Genomic DNA, 23322 nt, shown 5'->3' with positions numbered 1-23322 from the left:
TAAGGCTGTGACAGGTGCTAACAAAATCAAGGAATTTAATTGTAGAGCATTAAAATGGTTGGATATCTTCTGGCACTAAAGCAAAACAGAGGCATGTAAAGAAAGCTACATTCAAAGAGTTCAACTCACTGCGTAAAAAACTGTATCCATCTAAAATGAGGACTCATTACAATGAAACAGAATAAGAAAAGCTACATGATGTAGAGTTTTTGTAACTTTTCAAATGTCAAGCAGGGAAGAACGGAACATCCCATGACTTTCAACATGCATATAATGGAGGGTAGTGATAGGCAATTTCTACAATGATTAACATTATTAAGAGTGTTGAATTTTTAAAATAGTTTAAAAAACCCACGGTCATGACAAAAATGAAGATACCTTGATAGTTGTAGGATTTCAAAGCTTTATCCAAAGTACTATATTATACTGTGTTTGCTTAAGAAGGGAGTTTCATCTTGATATAACTGCATTAAAGATGAGCATTAGAAATATCACTTGATATATTTAACTTTTAGAGTGGTAGCCGTGTTAGTCTGTATCAGCAAAAACAACGAGGAGTCCTTGTGGCACCTTGGAGACTAACATATTTATTTGGGCATAAGCTTTCATGGGCTAAAACCCACTTGATCAGATGCATGGAGTGAAAAATGCAGTAAGCAGAATATATATTATAGCATGTGAAAAGATGGGCGTTATTAGCACTGACCCCCCACTTGGTAAGATGAGCCAATTCAATTAAGGTGGAAGTGGCCTGTTCTCAACAGTTGACAAGGGGTGAATACCAAGGGAGGGAAAATTACTTTTGTAGTGCTAAGGAGGCCAATGCAATCCAGGTGAATGTCGCCCATTTTCAACAGTTGACAAGAAGGTGTGAGTATCAGCAGAGGGAAAATTACTTTTTGTAGTGACCCATCCACTCCCAGTCTTTATTCAGGCCTAATTTGATGATGTCCAGTTTGCAAATTAATTCCAGTTCTGCAGTTTCTCATTGGAGTCTGTTTTTGAAGTTATTTTTGTTGAAGAATGGCCACTTTTAAGTCTGTTATTGAGTGTCCAGGGAGGTTAACGTGTTCTCCTACTGGTTTTTGAATGTTACAATTCTTGATGTCTGATTTGTGTCCACTTATTCTTTGCATAGAGACTGTCCAGTTTGGTCAATGTACATGGCAGAGGGGCATTGCTGGCACATGATGGCATGTATCACATTGGTAGATGTGCAGTTGAACGAGCCCCTGATGATGTGGCTGATGTGGTTAGGTCGTATGATGTCCCTTGTATAGATATGGAGACAGAGTTGGCAACAGGGTTTGTTAAAGGTATTGGTTTTTGGGTTAGTGTTTTTGTTGTGCGGTGTGTAGTTGCTGGTGAGTATTTGCTTTATGTTTGGGGGCTGTCTGTAAGTGAGGACTGGCCTGTCTCCCAAAGTCTATGAGAGTGAAGGATCGTCCTTCAGGGTAGATTGATAGGATAGGTATCTGGAAAGGTTTTAGTTGGGGGCTGTAGGTGATGGCTAGTGGTGTTCTATTACTTTTTGTTGGGCCTGTCCTGTAATAGGTGACTTCTGCGTACCCTTCTGGCTTTGTCAACTTTTAGTTACTCCTTAACCATAATCCTGGGTAGTCAAAAGATCAAAAGGAATGTCATGAATGACCCTCCAAATGTCATAAAATATACTTGTCTTTGACAATTCCCCTCCTGTGCATTTGTCTGGTTCCACTTGCAGTGCTGATAGCTTTCAGAAAAGAATTAGAAGAAAGATTTCTGTTGAATAATAGATATGCAGTGCCCTTCACCATATAGTTGCTGAATCAAGAAGAGGTGACGACATTTTAGATCTTGTATTCATGAGTAGTGAGGACCTCATAGAACAGGTTGTAGAGGACAACCTTGGTTTGAGTGATCATGAGCTAATTCAGTTTAAACTAAATGGAAAGATAAACAAAGATAGATCTGCAACTCTGGGTTTTTTTTATTTCAAAGGGGCTAACTTTTAAAAAATTAAGGGAATTAGGGAAGTGGACTGGATTGAAGAACTCAAAGATCTGAATGTGGAGGAGGCTTGGAATTACCTTGTCAAAGTTGTGGAAGCTATTTGAAGCCTGCATCCCGGGCAAGGGGAAAAAAATCATAGGGAAGGGTGTAGACCAAGCTGGATGAGTAACCATCTCAAACAGGTGATTAAGAGAGAGCAGAAAACCTACAAGGAATGGAAAGTGAGATGGATCACCAAGGAAAGCTACCTCTTGGAGGTCAGAAAGTGTAGAGGTAGTGAGACCTGCCAAAAGGAGCTGGACCTTGCAAAAGGAATTAAAACCAATGCTATAATGTTCTATAGCTATATAAAATAAAAAGAAACAAGGAAAAATTGGGACTGCTAAACAGTAAGGATGGGGTGGAGATTAAAGATAATCTATGCATGGCCTAATGCCTAACCAAATACTTTGCTTCAGCTTTTAATAAGGTTATGAAGAGCTTAAGGGTATTGGCAGGGTGGCTAATGGAAACAAGGATATGGAGGTAGAAATTACCACATTGGAGGTGGAAGTCAAATTCAAACAGTTTAATGGGACTAAATCGGGGGGCCTGGATAATCTCCATCCAAGAATATTAAAGGAATTGGCACATGAAATTGCAAGCCCAATAGCAAGGACTTTAATGAATCTGTAGACTCTGGGGATCGTACTCTATGACTGGAGAATTGGTAATATAGTAGCTGTTTTTAAGGAAATGTGATACTGGCCTATTAGTTTGGCCTCAATTGTATACAAGGTCTTTGAATACATTTTTAAAGATAAATTAGTTAAGGACATAGACTTTAACAGTAACTGGGATAAAACACAATATCATAGAATCTCAGGGTTGGAAGGGACCTCAGGAGGTCATCTAGTCCAACCCCCTGCTCAAAGCAGGACCAAACCCAACTAAATCATCGTTTTGCAAAAGATAGATTGTGCCAGAAGATAAGATTTTTTTAGACAAAGGAAATGCAGTAGTGGATTTCAGTAAGGCATGTGATACAGTTCCACAGTGGAAATTATTAGTTAAATTGGAGAAGATGGGAATTAATGTGAGAATTGAAAGGTGGATAAAGAACTGGTTAAAGGGAAGGCTACAATGGGCCATACTGAAAGGTGAACTGTTAGGCTGGAGGGAGGATACTAATGGAGTTCCTCATGGATTAGTCTTGGGACCAATCTTACTCAACACTTTCATTACTGACATTGGCTCAAAAAGTGGGAGTTTGCTAATAAAATTAGTGGCTGATCCAAAGTTGGGAGATATTGCAAATACGGAGGAGGACTGGAATATCATACAAGAAGATCTGGATGAGCTTGTAAACTGAAATAAAAGCAATGGGATGAAATTTAATATTGCAAAGTTCAAGGTCATGCATTTAGGGACTAACAAGAAGAATTTTTGCTTTAAGATAGGGACTTATCAGTTGGAAGTGACAGAGAAAATGGAAGACCTGGGTGTTTTGGTTGATTACAGGATGACCATATGCCACCAATATGATGTGGCCATGAAAAAAAGTAATGTACTTCTATGATGCATCGGGGAGGTATTTCCAGTAGAGATAGGGAAGTGTTAGTACCATTATAGAAGGCACTGATGAGACCTCATCTGGAATACTGTGTGCAGTTCTGGTCTCCCATCTTCAAGAAAGATTAATTCGAATGGGAATGGGGCAGAGAAGGACTACTAGGATGATCTGAGGAATGGAAAACCCACTTTATTAGAGGAGACTCAGTTTGGCTTGTTTAGATTACCAAAAGAAGGTTGGGGGAGATAGGATTGCTCTCTACAAATACATCAGAGGGATAAATGCCAAGAAGGGAGAGGAGTTATTTAAGTTACGCTCCAATGTGGACACAAGAATAAATGGATGTAAACGGACGTCAACAAGTTTAGACTTGAAGTTAACCATCAGAGGAGTGAAGTTCTGGAACAGTCTTCCAAGAGGAGCAGTGGGAGCAAAAAAACCCCTAACTGGCTTCAAGACTGAGTTTGATAAGTTTATGGAGGGGATAGGATGATAGGACTGCCTACAATGGCCTATAGTCAATCTGCAACTGCCAGCAACAAATATCTCCAATGGCAGGTGATGGGACACTAGATGGGGAGGACTCTGACTTACTACAGAGAATTCTTTCCCAGGTGGGTCTTGCCCACATGCTCAGGGTCTAACACCACCATATTTGGGGTCAGGAAGTAATTTTCCCTGTGTCAGATTGGCAGAGACCCTGGGAGTTTTTCATCTTCCTCTGCAGCATGGGACACAGGTCAATTGCAGGTTTAAACTAGTGTAAATGGTGGATTCTCTGTAACTTGAAGTCTTTAAACCATGATTTGAGGACTTCAGTAACTCCGCCAGAGGTTGAGAGTCTCCTACAGGAGTTGGGTTGGGGGAGGTTCTGAGGCCTGCAATGTGCAAGAGGTCGGACAAGATGATCAGGATGGTCTCTTCTGACCTTAAAGTGTCTGAGTCTATGAATGCATTCTAGTCTGGAAATTAACTGCTACTAAAGTACAACTGCCTTTTGTCCTTGTAATTTTTCATTTGGCTTGAAATTCAGTGTGTGGTGTTTTCTTCTGTCACCTGTTTATCTCTAATAGGTTTGGTCATGCAACCCATACAGGCGCTCATTGTTGGGCATCTTGTCAGATCAGCTGGGCGTTTCTAGTTGCAGATTTAACAGGACAAATAGATGTTTGCCTTTGCATCTGAAAGCAGCTTAAAGCCTATTTTTTTTACAATGCTCTATTGGAGAAAGGGTGTGGCTTTTGCACTGTTACAGAAATGAATGACAAATCTTTAGAAGCAGTCTGGATAACTGGCTTGTGGCTTACAACTGGGAATTTCAGAATGATTGCAGTCTGCCAGAGTGTTTTCTGGAAGAGGTGTTAAGACAACTCAAGTGCAGAGAGAGATTTTCTGCTAGGAGCTTCATGTGTATGTAGGAGTCTGCCCGCCCAGAGCATCTTTCAGAATTAAAGCTGAAATGATCTATAATCAACTAGCAGCCGACTGGAAATATATTCGTTAACATTCGCTATATCCTTTCTGAGCTGTTACATGGAAAAATAGGTTTTCTGGCAACTTTTAAAAGAGTAAATTGTCTTAATTGTTATTAAGGGATAATTTTATGAGCATTTTTAATCCTCCCCAGAGGCTCAAATGGAAGAGAGTAAAGGCCAAGTTAAAAATGATTTTAAAATATTAACCTCTTATAACCTGGGATGCTGAGGAAGTTAAAAATAGTTCTAGAAACGGTTTGTATCTGTAGTAATGGCCACTAACAATGACCAGTACTTCATGTTGTGATCATGTTGCTATTAATGCTAAATGTTCAAAAAGTAAAATGTGCTAGAGGCTCATATTCAGCAATGCTTTAAAACTAAACTCGATTGTGTGCCTGGAAGTGGGAGACTGACAACCCTGGCTAGAGGCAATGCACGTTTTGAAGAGGTGCACGGCAAGCCTTCATATGGTTATGCTGATCCACCTGAGGCTGACCTGCTGTGTTCTAGTTCTAAGCCTCTCCTGTGCAGCATGGCTTGAGTGTGAAGTTAGAATTCAGGCAAGTGTAATGAGTTGTTACTTCAGTCTAATCTTATGGCAAAGTAACTTGGTTTGTGTAAGGCAAAAGACCCACCAAAATACTTAGCAGTTAAAGCCTCTTCAAAAAATAGTTGTTTAAACACGTTCAATATTGGAGTAATTGACAAGTAGCATATAATGCATGTTTCATAAATTAATAGCCAATTAATATCCGCCTATAATATAGCTGGCAAAATTGTTTGTATCATGACTAATAGTGTGTGTTAACATTTTAAGGTGGTATTGCAGTTTAGTTTGCAGTAAACGTTAGTAGAGTAGCTGTTTGTCCTTGAAGAGAAGCTAAAGGAGACCTGTTGGATCACTGAGTCCGCATGTCTTCAAGTATAAGATAAAGCAGGCTATCTTTGATAGAACATGCATCCACCGTGATTTTTGGTAGAGGAGGGGGGGATCTGTGAGGAAGCCAGCAGACTTGGATTTGGATATTTTAGTTCAATTGTTGGATATGCCACAGATTTCCTGTGTGACTTCAGACACCACAGTCTTTGCATCAGTTCCCCACCTGTGAAATAAGGATACATTTTCCTGCCGCACAGGGAGATAGATTTTTAAATATTTCTGTTGCGCTCAGATACGAAATTGATGAAGGTTGTAGAAGTCCCTTGAACTTGGCCAACAGGCCAAAAGAAGTGATGCTTTTATTTATTAGATATACACATTTATGAAATATTTAACTTGTTTTATAGTATTACTTCATTTGAAGGAATTTCCTGGAGGGAAAATGACTCCTTTAGCAAACAATATTTTCCTGTTATTTCTTGCTTTTAGTATGTACAGGGCCTTTGACATCTTACTTTTTGGTTCAGTGACATTTGTTTAGACTTCACTGCGTGATGTACAGCAATTTTTTAATAATTTTATGTATGGACTGTAAGCTAAATGTAAAGTTTACAAAGCTGTATTCCTGCGATGGTAATCTTACAGTACATTGTTAGGGTGAAATACCTATATATTCAAGAATGCTCCAGGGAAGTTGGTAATGACATGGGGTAATTCCTTTGTCAGTTATGGAGGGGAGCAATGACTGCACATTCAGATGATACACATTTGAATGCCAGCAAACTTGGTTGCATTAAAAGAAGTCTTATTTCAGTTGAAGGATGGTAAATAATGCATGACTTGTCAGTCTGAACAGCAGATGAGTCCATCCACCACTGGTGGTCTCTTTGAAAGGGATTGTGTTTGTTCTGTGTAGAATGGTAACTGAACCACTCTTTAATATATGTACTCTCATAAGTGACGTAGATTGTAACAAACCCACAGAAATAAGGTTAGACTGAAATAGGATAAATTCCATTGTAACAAAATCCAAAACCTGTCTGCAGCTTTCCAAGTGTAAATAAATGTTTACCCTGACAAGAGCTTTTCACATGTGCCATCCTTTGCATTGGGTCCTACTATTTTTTTCTGGTGGGGAGAAGGAGTGGGACTTGTGCATAGATGATGGAATATACAGTCAATGAGGGATATAACGGCTGTGTTTTAGCTGAAAAGAATAGTGTGTTTAAAGAGAGGTTGAAAGAACACTTGTAGACTATTTGTGCTTGAAAGAAGTTCCACGGAAGATTGTCATCTAAAGCAGACAAAAATGGATTCTTCCACTTTGTAGTAAGAAGCCTACTTGCATGGTACAGCACAGTGGAAATTGTGGCATGGATTATTTTTGGAAGATTTTGCAATAACCAATGATGCTGAACACTAAAACGTCTTAGTGTTAGGTTGTATGAAGTGGTGGTGTAGTTGTGTTGGTCCCTCCCAAGATATTAGAGAGACAAGGTGGGTGAGGTAATTTAAGCTGTGTAATCTTGAAAGCTTCTCTCACCAACATAAATTGGTTCAATAAAAGATATTACCTTACTCACTTTGTCTCTTAGTGTTATGTTAATGTTTTGTGACACTGTGTTACCTAGTGAAAGTATTGTGTGCTTTCATAAATACTGTATGATTCAGGACTACTTTTAGCCCTGAAAAGCTGGAAATATTAGTCTGGAAATGTTAAATGTATAATGGTTTGCAGTATAGTGGAGTGAAATGATTAAATGTATTGTAACTAGCACTTATAGCAAATGACTATTTAGGGGAGGAAGTGGCATTTTCATTATTCTGAAAAACTTCATATAGATTTCAAAGCTTTATCTTACTCTGGAAGTAGAGCAGCAAAGATTGTAGAAACTGTTGTTAATTGCTTTTTTTTAATCCAAGTGCATTGGCGTGACTGAAGTGTGCAAACACTATTCTGGCAGCAAAATGAGCTATAAAATACAATGAATCACAAAGTTACAAAAAGAAAGGTTACATCAAAAGGAAAGGATGACTGACCTTAATTCACCCTATCATGTGAAGTTATTTTAGTGGGTTCCAACTAGGGTGACCAGATATCCCGATTTTATAGGGACAGTCCAGATATTTGGGGCTTTTTCTTAAATAGGTGCTTATTACCCACTATCCCTTGTCCTGATTTTTCACACTTGCTCTCTGGACACCATAGTTCCAACTAATGAATGATCTATTAGATGTGTTACAGTACATGGGGACATTAATAACACAGGTAGTGGCTGTAATACAGAATCTTCTTGTTTGAAGTTGCAGTAATTTTTTGCATTCAGGTGAGGTGGTTTGCCCAATACTAAGGTTATTGTAGCACTGAAATAGATGCATCTAGTTTCTGTTTTGATTTAGTTTTGAAGGCATAATAGGGGCTATCATCTGCAAAGGTTTGGTTTGCTTTCTTGGTGTTAAAATGTTCTTAGTTTCTCTAGTTTACTCTGTTTTCCCCCCCCCCCCTCCCCAAATGTGTGTTGCTTGTGAATGGTGCCAGATTTAACAGCACTGGAAAATGAATTCACTATCTATGCACCACACCAGATAGGTCATGAGTAGAAGCACTTGAAGCTCTCCCACAGTTTTTGACCTGCCAATGAGTTTCATCCCTGACCTGGTGGCATCTACAGGGATGAGAATATAGCTCATTCTGGATATCCTTTCCATTTTTTGGCTTCTAAGAGACTGACTAGCCTCAATGCCAATTAGTGCCCTTGATAGTTCACTGAGAGTATGTGACAAACTCAACTTGCTTTACCCACCAATCAGCTGTCTTTGGGAAATGACTGGAGACCAACAGGTGAAAAGCTGCATATGCCAGGGTGGGTTCCATGTATTTTTAAATCCCTGAACATATTGATATCAACAAGTGGATGAGGAATGATTGGAGGTGGTCTGAGATTTCTGTAGGGCCATTAGATGAGTGACTTCACTTTGGAAGCAGTGATCTGGCAGGGACAAGAGGAATAATGTTTTCTTTCTCTTGTTTTGTTCTTTTTTAAACGTGGAAAGAAGAAGCTCTTGCTGCTGTGCAATGGGCGTGTTTGGGTTTAGCCTAATCATTCCACAGAAGAGCAGTAATCCAGTCCAGCGTTTCAATCCTGCCGCCGCTGCTTGAGGCTGAGCTCTCCGAACAGTGTGTGGACTATCTGCTGTTTCCTGATGCTGGGGGACTCGGCGGTGCGCTGATTGCGGTTGGAGGGGATGTTTGTCTGGGGGTCGGGTTACTCTGACCCGCTGCAATTGGCGGCAGCGGGCGTTTTCGTTTTAAACATCTCCCTCTCCTCCATTCGGGGCAGCTGATTGCGGGGATAATTCTGCGCGATTTTCCGTTCGGAGCGCGGAGGAGAGGGAAGATCAGCGGATTTGCTCAGCAAAAAGGACACAAAATGTGCCAACGTGCAATCCACTGTAAACAATGAAATTGCAGGCGGCTTCGGCTCTAATCCGATGGATCCCAGAGCCCGCTTCTCCTGAGCGATGCATTTCGGGATCTGCGGGAGGATGCGTGCAGTTACTAGCTGGATTTTAAGCGGCGGTGCGGGTTATTTCAGGGGCGGCTGAGAGCGCTGGAGATCGCCTAGATGGACGTCGCGGAGAGACCGGTGTAGCGGTGCCGAGAAGCGGCGTGGGTCGGCGGGTAGGGCTGGCGATGTGAATCCTGCCTGCCCGCCCCTGCGCCCAGCGAAGTGACTCCGCTTTGGGGCCGCCCGAGGCGGGATTGGTTGGCGTCGCCGCGGTCTCTGTGGCTGTGCCGCGGAGGGAGCGCTCGTCGGGGCGGCCCGGGCATGGCTCGGCTGGCGGCGGCTGCCTGACGGGCGGAGCGGGGCGGGAGCCATGTACCTCCTGGACAGCAGCGAGCCGCCCTCCGCCGCCTCCCCCGAGAGGATGCAGCGGGGGACCCCGCAGCGGAAAACCGTCTACCGCATCTCGGTGACCATGGTGAAGAAGGAGCTGCTGGCAGCCGAGGGCAGCGCGCCCGGCCCCGGCCCCGGCCTGGAGCCGCCTCGCCCCCGGCGGCGGGCAGGGGCCCCGCCGGGCTCCGCCAGCCTGACTCGCGCGGGGCTCTTGCTGGAGGAGGCCGAGGAGGAGGGCGAGGAGCTGCCGCCCAGTCCCGGCGGCTTCCGCCCCTTCCGGACGCTGAGCACCGGGCAGCTGGAGCTGGGCCGGCTGCAGGTGGCCAGGCGCGCGGGGCGCCGCTTCCCGCCCGAGCTGGCCCGCAGGTGGCCGGGGCCGGCGGGGAACGGGAGCAGCCCCCCGCCGGGGCCGGGGCCGGGCGCGGGTCCCGGGGCGCCCCCGGAGGACGGGCCCGCGGCGCGCCCGGCGGAGGCTGAACCGGGGCTGCGGCGGAGCTGCAGCTTCCGGCACTGGGGCGGCGGGGAGCTGGCGCGGGCCCTCTGCCGGGACAAGCGCCACAGCAGCTCGGGCTGCCTGGCCGCGCCGCCCGGGCCCGCGGCCGCCGGGGCCGAGCCGCCGGCGCCCGGCGCCGAGAAGCGCAACACGCTGGACGTGGGCGAGGTCCTGAGCAAGGCGGAGCCGCTGGAGCGCTGGGAGCGCGGCAAAGGCAAGAACCGGACCCTGGATAACAGCGATCTGCAGCGGCTCTCCGAGCGCCTGGGCCGGGGCAGCGCCGCCTCCCACGAGCACAGGCTGCTTCGCTTCTTCAGCGGCATCTTCACCCGCAGGGGCGGCACCTCCACCCCCTTCGGCAGCCCCGGCGGCCGCTCCCCCAGGCCCAGGGGCTACTTCAGCAGCCTCCGGAGAGCCCCCGCGGATGCGCAGTCCAGCAGCGAGAGCATCAACGGCTCGCCCCACAAAGGTGCCCTTCTTGTCTGGCGGGGGTGCTGGCGGGTGGGCCTCGCAGGGTGACTAGCAGCAGCCCTCTGAGGAGACCGTCACCGCGGCTGCTGCTGCTTCTCTTAGCCTTGTCCTCACTTGCACTTGTAGGGCGTCTATTAAGCGCTGCCCGCCACCTTCTACCCAGGTGCAAGAGGGACCCGCTTATGCTGAAGGCAGCTTGCATAAGGAGTGAGGAGACACCTGCCTGTAGCTTTGTTCACTGCCAGGATAGTTGAATGTGACCCAAGTGCAGCTCGTTCATTATATAGGGGGGATAAAGAACGCCTGTGTTGCTTTTTTAAATAGGTTACTAGGTCACTCCGTGCTGTACTGCGGTTTAGAATCCTTTTTACCATTTGGCATAGTAGAGAAACCGTGTTTAAGTCTATTCTAGAATACTTCCAATATTGGTACGTCTATTTTAACAGTTTGATAGTGAGGGCAGGCAAAGTATCTGTGTTTGTCCATAGATGGCTGCTGAAGCTAAAAAGCCATACGATATCAGCAATGTGACATATTCCTTTTACACATTCCATATAAATTAGAGCTTGCAGTAGTTAAGTATTATAAACTTACCTAGAAAATAATGGCGAACTTCTGTGACTCAATGCTATTGATCTTTTTGGAATACAAAAGTAAACTACCTTTTCAAATTAAGTTCATGGAAAGTAAGAATAATTGGGACAGATTCCCCACACTGAAAGCAGTTTGTAAGGCCGTCTTTTTAAATCTGGCCTGGAATGAGTTGTCTACTCAAAAAGAAAAACGTTAAAAATCAACCTGAATTCAAGTTATGCAGCATTAGTTTAAAAAATCATATTTTTCTACTTCCCAATAGTGCTATTTTCTGGAACTTTAATAGGTAATCATAGATTTAATATGGCATTAATTATATCAGCATCTAGACTAAAAATACTCCAAAGAGATGAAGAAAATAATAGCTTACAACTGAAGTACCTCCACTGACACAAAGGTTTTTAGCTTTTTCTTTGCATGTGCAATAGAAAATGTTTTCAGTGTGTGTACAGGTGGTGGTTTATTTTGAAGAAGTAACTATAACTTTTCATCCTTAGAGAAGTGTTGCAGATCCAGTGACCCAACTGTACAGGTGGAAATAAAGGCTGCATTCTTTAGGTTGTAGACATCATTATAGCAAAGTTGTAATGTAGGCAACTAATAACTTCATGCATAACAACACTACATCAATAAAATATTAAATATGTCCATGTGGGATTGCGGCAAACGCTACCCTAACTTGTGGTCTGACCTCTGTAAAGTTGAAGTAACCACAACAAAGAAATTAATTTATTTCACACAGCTTTTGGTATTCGTTTCATGCCAAAATGCTTAAAGTGTGTGTGTGTGTGTGTGTGTGTGTGTGTATATATATATATATATATATATATATATATATATATATATATGGAAAGTACAACATTCTTACATTGGGGGTAAATATATAAGGTGAAAGGGACCCTTTCATCCATCTTATAAAGAGGTATGTTCAGTGTTGGTTAAGCAAAAAATATTTCCAGTGACATTTTTTTCCAAATGCAAATACCGTAATGCTTGTCAGTGAAAAATTTTAAACTAATCGCAACCCTTAATATGGGCTAATTCTTACCCTGCTTTAAAAGTTTGTTTTACTGTACTATATATGTGTAAATAGAGTTAAATGTCATGCACTGTTTATTGTGTAAGTCCCATTTTTGTGTTTTCAGCTCTGGAGGGTGGGTGGGTGTGTGTTATTTTTAAATTCAGGAACAATCTTTATTTTGTTTTGCCTCCAACTGTAACTCCATCCTCCTCCTCCAGAAAAGTGTATTTGGTTTCCATGCTGTTGTTTTTTTGTTGGTGGTTTTTTCTCTTTGTTGTTGTTACTACCAGCAATGTACTTCTTTCCAAAAAACACATTTTGAATTTAGTCTTCAGTTTTGGGCTGATGCTTCTTGGTATAATGCCAAGAAATTCAGATTTAACTAATTTTGTCCTTTATTCACCCTCTTTGTTTTTGCGTGCTGCTAGGGCTTTGGAGCTGACATGTCAAATAAGTTCCAGTATATAAATAGACGGTGGCAAGATAAGAATGGAGTGGCAGTCGTTAACTCTGCAGGCTTTGACTCCTGACAGTTCAACTCTGACCCTTAATGTAACCTTTACGTTTTGCTGCCTTCGGTTTTTAGTAGACACCAATGATATTTTAATTAGTGTTATGGGAATCAGAGGTTGAAGTAATGACCAGCAACAAACATCACAAGGAGCAATGTATACAGGAAGGAGTGTTTCCATCTCATTTTCTTTTTTGTAGAGAGAACTTAAGTTATTAAAGCAGCTTCAGTATCATCTAATTCAGCTTTCTATGAATCTTATTTTGCAGGGTTGGTATTTCTAATTTTGGTAGACGTGCATAGATTTTTTTTTTTAGTTCATATTTTGTATATGTTAAGACAAAGTGCTGAACCAAAACAAGGTGTGTCTAAGGCAGGGATTCTTAAACTGGGGGTCGTGGGGGTCGTATGGTTATTACATGGGGGGCCATGACCTGTCAACTCCACCCCAAACCCTGCTTTGCCTCCAGCATTTATAAATGGTGTTAAATATATTTAAAAGTGTTTTAATTTATAAGGCGGGGTCGCACTGCAGAGAGGCTTGCTATGTGAAAGGGGTCACCAGCACAAAAGTTTGAGAGCCACTGGTCTAAGGCATGTATATGAGTAAGAAAATAGATGGCTTCCACGCCAGTACAGTAACTCCTTGCTTAACGTTGTAGTTATGGTCCTGGAAAATGCGACTTTAAGCGAAACGGTGTGAAGCAAATCCAATTTCCCCATAAGAATTAATGTAAGTAGGAGGGGTTAAGTTCCAGGGACATTTTTTTTCACCAGACAAAAAACTATATATTATATCTATATACGCACAGTATAGGTTTTAAGCAAACAGCTATGATGATTGTGAAGCTTGACTGAGGTGGTGAAGTTAGAGGGTGGAAGAGGGAGGGATATTTCCCAGGGAATGCCTTGCTGCTAAATGATGAATTAGCACTTGTCTGAGCCCTCAAGGGTTAACATATTGTTGTTAATGTAGCCTCTCACAGAAGGCAGCACGAACACGAGGGAGAAGAGACAGCATAGCAGACAGAGACAGACAGCCACACCTTGTGTGTAGGGGAGAGAGAGAGAGAAATGCACACTGCCCCTTTAAGTAAGCTGATGCACTCTTAAGTGCGTTGTCTTTTTAAGTGGATCAGGAAGTTGAGACAGCAGCTGCTGCCCCAAGCTCTGTGTCTCTCTGTCCGTGTCCCCTCTCTGCTCTGTGTGGAGATGGGGTAAGCAGGGTGCAGGAGAAGGGGGGAGGGGGACACCCTGACATTAGCCCCCTCGCCCCCTGCACAGCAAGCCGGAGTCTCTGGAAGCAGCTCCAGGGCAGAGGGCAGGAGCAGCACATGGTAGTGGGGGGAAGGACAGCTGAACTGCTGATTGCTAGCCTGCTGGGTGGCTGCAGCACAGGGAACTTAGGGGAGTGGGGAGCTGATAGAGGGGCTGCCGGTCCACCCTGGTTCCAAGCCCCCACCAGCTAGCTGCAATGGGCTGCTCTTCCTGCAAGCAGTGGACAAAGGTGGCTGCTAAACGACGTTAGAAGGGAGCATTGCACATCTTTAAACAAGCATGTTCCCTAATTGATCAGCAATGAAACAATGTTAACCGGGATGACTTTAAGTGAGGAGTTACTGTATAAGGGAAAGGAAATTGGTACCTATCATTCAGTGTTTACTGAACGTTTTATTTGTGTGGCTTTTGTTTTAAAATTGGCTGCTTGTCTCTAGGTAGTATGTGTTTGGCTGGCAACCTCAATTTTCTAAACTTTTTGAAGCAATAGAAGGATAGAAAAATACTTTAAAGCAAAATTACTTTCCAAGGTTAAGTAATGATACTTTACATCAGTGTTCTCCCAACTTTAAAAACTGGCGGGTCCTTCAGGAAAACTAAGTCAATTGTGCTCCCTGCGATCCCACCATGTGCTGGTGAAGGTTCCATACCCATTCCTGGCCATTTCTTTGCCTTTCCCTTTTCCCCCTCCCCACCAGCTTTGGGAAATGCATGATTTGATACTTTCCCTTCTTTCGAACATGCTTTGAAGAACCTGAATTAGTTAATGTTGGCGGTCAAAGTATCACCAGCATCAGAGTTACACCCTTAAAGTGGATGGTGCGGTTCTCACCTCAGCTGTTGTTTAGGCATTGAGCTAAAGCATGCAATTTTCAAAAGCACCTAAGTCCCATTGAAAGTTAAGACGTAGGCTCATAAATCACATCAGTGCTTTTGGGGAAAAAAATGCCCAAAGACTTGACTTTAAAAAAAAACGAGGCCTTTTTGCCACTTAGACAGTTGTTTGCATCTGCCTTCAGGAGGTATGTGTGCGCCCTACATTTTGTGATGCTCTGCTTTGCATATTGAGCTAGTCATTAGCTCACTCATGGTTTTTGTTTTATATGTATCTTATTTTTTGATAATTTTTTAGAAAAAATCATGTATTTGTGTGTTCTAATGCAAAACCACTCAAGGGTTGAGGAAGGAACCAAGAAGGCAGGAGTCTGGGGCCTTAGAGATTTTGTACTGGAGCTGTTGATAAAACAAATCACAATGAGATATTGAGATCTAATTATCCTTACAAGCTCTTACCTGAAATTCTTCTCTAGGTCAGAGACCTAGGGGAATTTCATAGGACTCCATAGTTTACACCATTAATTTTTTGCTTTTGTGCTCTGACCCAGAAATCCCCTTCTTTCCAAGAAGCTTATGTTCAATGACCCTCACTTTGAGCTAGGGATGCTTACATCTCAGTAGTTTAAATTAGGGTCTAAAACATAATGGATAGAAAATATTATTTCCATAGTAATTTTCTAGTCAGTAAGGATTAGCTGTGTGTTTGAATTAGAGAGTGGGCTTTGTCCAGACATTGTCATGATAAAATAAAATCCAAGTGATAAAGGGATTCTAATCATCTTAGGCATGGTCATGGATTGGTTAAGAGGTTTTATTTTTATTTATTGGGGCGGTTCTGTGTCAGGCAGAGTGGATGCCAGCTGTACTGATACAGCCAGATGATTAAAAACTGAACTGGTATTAAGGTCACTGGCTGCATTAGAGAGAAAGGGGAAGATTAATGTTTGTGCACTATTCAAGTATACACCAGATGCCAGCAGTGGTGGCTTTCACATTTTCTGTTTAGACAAAAATCACATTTTAATTTCTAAGGTTGCTCTGTATTAACTTGACTGAATGAATGGTATTATGAGCTGTGTAACTTCCTGCTCAGGGCCGCAGTCTTGACTGAACACTGAATGCTACAGTAATACAACTGATAGATAATTCTGCATGTTCGGTTATTGGCATGCTTTCCCCTCTTCTGTCCCCCTCATGCCAAGCACTGTTGGCTAAATGAGTACACCTTTTGCCTGAAATCTGGCATTTTCTTGGCTTATGTACATGTCAGTTGTAATATTTGGCAGATCAAGAGAATTATGAAGCTTATCTAGATCAGTTGCTCTCAGTTTTTCCAGACCACTGTACCCCTTTCAGGAGTCTCATTTGTCTTGCGTACCCCAAGTTTCACCTCATTTAAAAACTACTTGCTTACAAAATCAGACATAAAAATACAAAATCGTCACAGCACACCATTACTGAAAAAATTGCTTACTTTCTAATTTTTACCATATACGGTAAATATAAAATAAACAATTGGAATATAAATGTTGTCCTTTCATTTCAGTGTATAGTTATATAAAGCAGTATAAACAAGTCATTGTATGAAATTTTAGTTTCTGCTGACTTCACTAGTGCTTTTTATGGAGCCTGTTGTAAAACTAGGCAAGTCCCTAGATGAGTTGATGTACCCCCAGGAAGACCTCTGTGTGCCCCTGGTTGAGAACCACTGAGCTAGATGATTAGACCATTAGCTACCCAAGGTCTAGAGCATAAAAACACCATCTTCCCTCCCCTCTTCCCCCCCCCCCCAAATCTTGCACTGATCTTTGATGAGCTCAGGTTGCACCAGGTAATGGTGGTATGTTTTTGTTGTTTAGAGCTCGGCAGCATGGGTCCAAGCTATGTAGCAGGTCTGAAAGTCCATTGCAGGGCATTGGTTTTCAGAAATATACTTGAGCAACTCTGGTCACTTCCTAAGGCAAGACAATAGAGCTCTAAAGTGTTTGAAGGTTACTGCTAATAGAGAACTTAAAACCTGTGTGGTGCAGGCTATTGCAGTTTCTAAAAGAACTTAGTCTGACACTAGAAAAGTGACCCATTACTGACAACTGTTGGTTCACCCTTTCCCCCTTCAGCTTGTGTTGTTGAAAATCATTTAATTGCTACAGTTAACTGACATTTCACATTCATTGAGACCAAAACGTACTCTGATCTTAGTTTTATGTAACCTGTTAGCAGTCCCAATTTTATAGATAACGGTACTTGAGAAATTCAGTATTAAAGTTTTCATACCATTAATGCCAAATGCAGTGTTTAGAAGTTAACATGAAACAGTTGTTTACACTGGAACATTATTCTTCAGTTGTGTTCCTACTATCATGTTTCCAAATAAGTGTTTTGTAGGGAGTGCAAATTAACTGCTGGTGCACTGTGGACTTGTTTCATTCCTGATGTGGGTCAAATATAAAAAGGAGCATTATCAAAGATTACAAATATATCAGTTTTGCTCTTTACAATACTGTTAGGATTTTCTCTAGGCAACTCCAGTAAACCTATGGTAGAGGGAGGTTTGTATGCCAAAAGAATCCAGAGTGGACATTTTTGTATGTGAGCAAAAGAAATGCCATTAAAAATCTAACTTGAAAAGCAGATATCTATTCTGTCTTAGGAACACAAAGTTAACTTGAAGGAACTTTAAAAATCAAGTATTAGCTGGACTTTGTTTGCATATCTCAAACACGTACAATTACAATGTTGGTTGTCAAATAATTCCACAGTGTGTACAAAACTCCAAAAGTTTCTTGTAGCAAACTATCCAGCAAGGTTAATGTTACTGTGATAACACATGGTATGCACCATGGCTTTCAAAAGTGTCACTTCCTTCATTTCTTATCAAACCTAGTAATCTGGCACAGTATATTAATTTGTATGCAGGAGATTTTCATTATTTTATTGGAACTTTGTGTAGTTGTTAATAAAATAGCATGATCATGGGAAGAATGCATACAGGGCTTAATTTTTCATAGATTGCTTAACACCATAACACATTTAAATTCAACAGGAGCTGTAGGTATTCCACCTTTAAAAATGAGGCCCATGAGCTATGAAAGCACATTTAAGTTTTGTAAGAAAATAATTGAATTCTTTACAGTTACACATGAGCATCCTGGTGAGAAAAGTAATAGGTATACCGTTGCACCTGATGACCAGTATGAGGGTGAGTTTGATACTTAAAAAAAGGGACAGTGCACTTGATTATAACTTCTTAAATTTTCTGTAATTTGCAGTTGTTGAGGATGCTTTTTAAGGACTATCATTAGTTCATATAAAGTTACCTTGATGTAGAGTTATTGTAATTACCAAAACAATGAACATAATTATAACTTGGAAGGAGACTCTAAAGACTTGGTTTTCCCTCAGTTACATAGCGTGTATCTGGAGAAAATCTAAGCCCAAGAAACATTTATATAGCGTGATTGTATTCTTTTGATAGTAAAAATTCATTTGGGATCAACATTAAGATAGTGCAGAAAAATGTTATAGTAAAATATTTATAATAATTACTAGATGACACACGTCATAAATCCCATATCCATGACAGTTGGATTTTACAAATGAAGATTTTTTGTACAATATGTTAAAAAATTGTGTAGTAGTTTCTAAGACAAAGTCTGACTCCTACTATTTTAAATCTGAGAGCTTCAGTTACCTTCATAGAGTAATGAAGGGCATTTTGGTTTAGGAGAGAATAGTTTATGGATGTGGCCTTTTATCTCTGGAGCTGCAATAAACTAAGAATGCAGTCCTTTGGAGCTGAAAGGAATCTAGCTGTTTGTTACTGGCAGTCCATATGCAAGCTTCTTAGCATTCGCTAGCTTATGTAATTCTGTCTTATGTTTTTATTCGCCATTTCAGGGTTAGGGGCACTTTGGGAGACAGATTCCCAGTTTTGGATATGTATGAATTAAACTTTCTCTTTCTACGTACAGTACCATGACAGATTTCAAGCAAATCGCTATCTTATATGAGGTTTTAAATGCTAATCTTTATTGAAGCGGGAGTGAATTTGAGATGCCAGGAATCACAAGTGGAGGGCAGAAAGCACTGTTCTGATTGCTACCAACTCCAGTGTTTCTGATTTGCTGTTCATGCACTGATCGCTTCAAATTTCCATGGATATGAACTTGTTGGTGGGCTTGTCCAATTAATTGGAGAAATAACCCGTTAATACTGTCCAGATTTCCAGAAATATTTCCCAACAGCTGTCGTTCACCCAAATTGTTAACAATTTGAAACCTCTGGGTAAATATATTTTAAGAGGTGATTCTTGTAACGCTACTGCTAGTTTTGGCCACCTATCCTCATGATGATAATTATTTCACTTATTCTAGTCATTAAGACAGGAGGAAGCCATATATTAAAATCTTCCTTCTGATTTGAGAATGTCTTTCCTTATGGTACATAGTATGTATGCCTTTGGGGAAAGGACTGCTGCTTCCTCTGGTTTGTAGAGTGCCAAGCACACTGACACTCAGTGAATTTGTTTCCCTGTACATATGCACATAGTTGTCTACTAGGGGCAATCCTCCAAATTAGTCATGTCCCAGGAGCCTGATGTTTTGGTCATCACTGTACTATGATGAGCCCTAATTTCAGATTGTTCTGCTGTAAACATTACTGACCACAAAAGTGTGGTACTTGAGAAGAAAGCTATGCCCCTTGACTCTGAAAATAAATCCATTTTAGGAAAAAGGTTCAGAATTACTGATGTTTATTCTGAGTAAAACTGTTCTACTTATGTGGACATTGTTATTACATGACTGATTGAGAAACTGGGACAGTGCCCCTAGTATTCCTTATGCAGTTGCTTCACTCTGGAATCTTCTGGCTTGACAAACATTTTTATATATGTTGGCAAGGGAGATTGCTTTTCCATCTCAATCCCTAGATCCCATGCAGAAAATATTTCATTGTGTTAATAGAGAACATGAGAATTAACTCTCTTGTACCTGTTTAGAGTCAACTCTATTTCAGCTGTTAAAATGGAACTTCAGGCCTGGGTAGAATGTTTGACAAGTTGACTTTATTATGCACAGGACTTGAAAAACATACCTGACACTTACTAGCTGGAGCCTAGTAGCCTGTTCTGCCATGCTAAGGGCGATTAGAACAAAATAAAATAAAAGTTGTGGACTGTTGTTAAATAAAGTAAGCAACCTATTGTCAATAACTTTACTATTTCAGCTGTAATAAACATAACTTGTAACTACCTCTTTCTGTTAAAATGTCAGTTTATTTATAACCTGAAACTATATTCTCTCTGATTTGTAAGCACTGGGCAATGGTAAAGTGAGAGTGAGTGAGCTGAGACTTGTTTAACTGCTTCCCTGACATCTCTATTGTTTGGTGCTGCTTACTGTTCAGGGGTTCTTTAATTTTGATAGTTCAGTAACCTGGAGAGTCCTCAAATTCAGATATCAAAGAGCCTGGCATCCATCACTTCTGCTTCATTTAGCTGTTCAGGAGTCACTTGCTTGGGAAAAAAGGGAGTGAAAGTCTACCTTGTTTTGGAAGGCATTCAGTACATTCTTGGCCAAGGTATTTCCAATATAAAAGGAATAGTGCAGGGGTCGGCAACCTTTCAGAAGTGGTGTGCGGAGTTTTCATTTATTCATCCTAATTCAAGGTTTCGTGTGCCAGTAATACGTTTTAACATTTTTAGAAGGTCTCTTTCTATAAGTCTATAATATATAACTAAACTATTGTATGTAAAGTAAATAAGGTTTTTAAAATGTTTAAGAAGCTTCATTTAAAATTAAATTAAAATGCAGAGCCCCTCGGACCGGTGCCGTGTGAGTGCCACTGAAAATCAGCTCGCGTGCTACCTTTGGCACACGTGCCATAGGTTGCCTACCCCTGGAATAGTACAATCTTTATTTTGTCCATTTCTCATCTAAGCACTTTTCATAGTTCAGTGGCTTTCTGCTAGTTATATCGAGCAGCTTTGAGTTTCATTAAACATGTTACACACAGGTCTTTGTCTTGCCAAGTAGAGCAAATTATAAGAGTTGCTGTCCTTACTTCCTGTAATTAGGATTCAGAGAAACCATCCCTCTTTTGCTTTGTAATTTTTAGTCATTAATGGTCATTTTTGTTTGTCTTATGAAAAGTCAAAAAACTAAGAATTTACTGTGCTCTAAATTGTGTTACTGCTCTAAAACCACCTCTAGCTTTTCATGCTGCTGTTCCCCACAGCAAACTGTTTGATCCTAGTCTAAGAACACACAGGATGGTAGAACAGCAATTGCACTATTATTATGCATATTAAGGTTGTTAGATCAGGAGAACACCCTGATTTTGCTCTTGATAACTTTAATATTTCTGCTGTGCTGTGGAAATGTCTGGCTGAGGACAGAGGCAGGGTTTGCTTTGTTAAAGGGGAATCAGTGTTCATGAAGAGTACTGGATTGATAGCCCTAAAGGCTGAAATCTTCAGTTCATTCTCTGAAAAATTATAGTACTTCATGGGCAACAGTATGAGCCTCCCCACTACGCTGCAAAATTAGATCACCCCAACAGAAACAATCTCTTGGAGAGGCGCATAACCATTCAGTTAGCATTCAGTTAGGCTACCAGTTTGTTCATCTTGTGATGGTAGTTTTGTGATATGGTAAGTGTACACTTCACCATCCATTGGCTGTTAAGTGACTCTAGGTGGAATAAGTTGGTAATATATTTAGTTTCCTGCCAACTGAGGTAGAGTTTAAGTGGGTATAGTAAGAGTACCCTGAGCCATCTATTTCCCCAAAGTTCTTACACTGATATTTTTTGAGATTCTTCTTTGAGTAGATGCAGACATGTATTCCAAGTAGGGGTGTGCACGCCCCGTGCACTGGAGATGGAGACTTTTGCCTAGCAGTAGCCGTAGAGGGGCGGCGCTCACACCTCTTATATGTAGCTCTTCCTCTGGCTGTATGATGGGGCACCATCCCAACCCCCCTCAGTTTCTTCTCACTGGCCCATCAGCTGGAGTCAGAGCTCTTTGTGGTTGTTTTCATAACCTCGCATTCAGTCTTTTAGCCTAGCCTACTGACCGTAGTTAAGAGTACATTTTAGTTAGTTAGGATTAGTTTTAAAAAATTAGAGTATACTGTATGTGTGTGTAATTTACTGTGTAAATTAGAGTATACAGCATGCTCCCTGGTGATGCCCTCACTGGGTTTCAACCCTTACCCTTCATGTGGAGTGACGATTCCCAACAGTGACCCCCACATGCAGTGCTCGCCCTGCCTTGGCGAAGCCCGCCTTAAAGAGTGCTAGTCGATCTGTAGATCATTCAAGACGGGGACTCAGGTGGTGCAGGACCTTTGCCTCAAGGAGCACCTGCTTGAACAGGCCTTCCGGCCTGACCTGTTACGTAGGTTTACCTTGGGCCACAGATGGCCTTCAGGCTTGGATAGTGCTGCTGCCTCTTGTTCCAAGGCAGGAACCTCTCCAAAGAGGCACAGGTGCTGTTCTCTGTCGTTGGTACCAGAGAAGAGGTCTCAGAAGACCGATTGTGAGTGATCCAGGTCCCAGGGCCACTCTTCTGCTTCCCATAAGAAGAGTACGGACTGGTCCCTGCAAGCTTCCCTTGGTATAGGCTAGGGAGGGCAGAAACCCCATATCTTTGACTCCGGTTCCTGGTATCCATTGAGTCTGGTAAGGGTTGGAGCAATGGTGGCACCGATGGTGTCTGACACTGTCGTACCATGCTGTGGTGGATCTACTCTGCCTTTTGGTCCTGTATTCACTGCTTGTTCAAGAGTTCGCAGAGCTGGTGCTTGTGATAGCTTCAGCAGTTGGAGCATACTTCCAAACTCTCGGGCCCTTTGGTTCTTGAATTGTGACGAAGTGGGAAACTTTTTCAATATTTTGTGAGTGCTGCATGTTCAATTAGGTGGTGGGAAGGGGTTTTACTGTTGCAGAGACCCAGAGGACCAGGTCTGACTGCCACCTGGACCCAGACAATGGCCAGGATGTTTTGTAACCTAGCAATTGATGACCCTTGAGACCACCCTCTGCAAGAAACCACCAGGCTGCGACCAGCTAGAGAACAAAGATGGACCAGGGGCTATTAGGTGTGGTATAGTGTATGGGGCTGGAAGCAGGTCACATGCTTCTGGACTAGGGCCAAAGGGGTCTGGAGAGACCCAGAAGGACTAAAAAAGACTAAACCACAGAACAAATTCCTGTTAATTTCTTTATGTTCATTCTCAGGTACAGCAACACACTACCAAGTAAGAAAAATAATATTGTTCTCATTTAAGGTAATTTTTTGCACTTTTAGTAATT

The 23322-nt window shown here is 42.0% G+C and overlaps 1 protein-coding gene across 3 annotated transcripts in view; it reads left to right on the top strand.

Annotated features, from left to right (window-relative positions):
* AGAP1 (ArfGAP with GTPase domain, ankyrin repeat and PH domain 1) overlaps positions 1-23322 on the top strand; it is a 645107-nt gene that overhangs the window by 147011 nt on the left and 474774 nt on the right. Inside the window, exon 1 of one of the 3 annotated variants that reach the window (XM_045032565.1) lies at positions 9149-10763. The exons of the other annotated variants lie outside the window; for them this stretch is intronic. Coding sequence (XP_044888500.1) covers positions 9782-10763 — 982 coding nt within the window. The 5' untranslated portion in view covers positions 9149-9781. Of the gene's footprint in view, positions 1-9148; positions 10764-23322 lie in introns of those variants that run through there. 3 annotated transcript variants of the gene reach the window in all.

The sequence above is a fragment of the Mauremys mutica genome, chromosome 10 (genome assembly GCF_020497125.1).
Source record: "Mauremys mutica isolate MM-2020 ecotype Southern chromosome 10, ASM2049712v1, whole genome shotgun sequence".
Lineage (NCBI taxonomy): Eukaryota > Metazoa > Chordata > Testudines > Geoemydidae > Mauremys > Mauremys mutica.
Note: the sequence above shows the minus strand (reverse complement) of the source record. Positions and strands in the feature narration are given on the sequence as shown.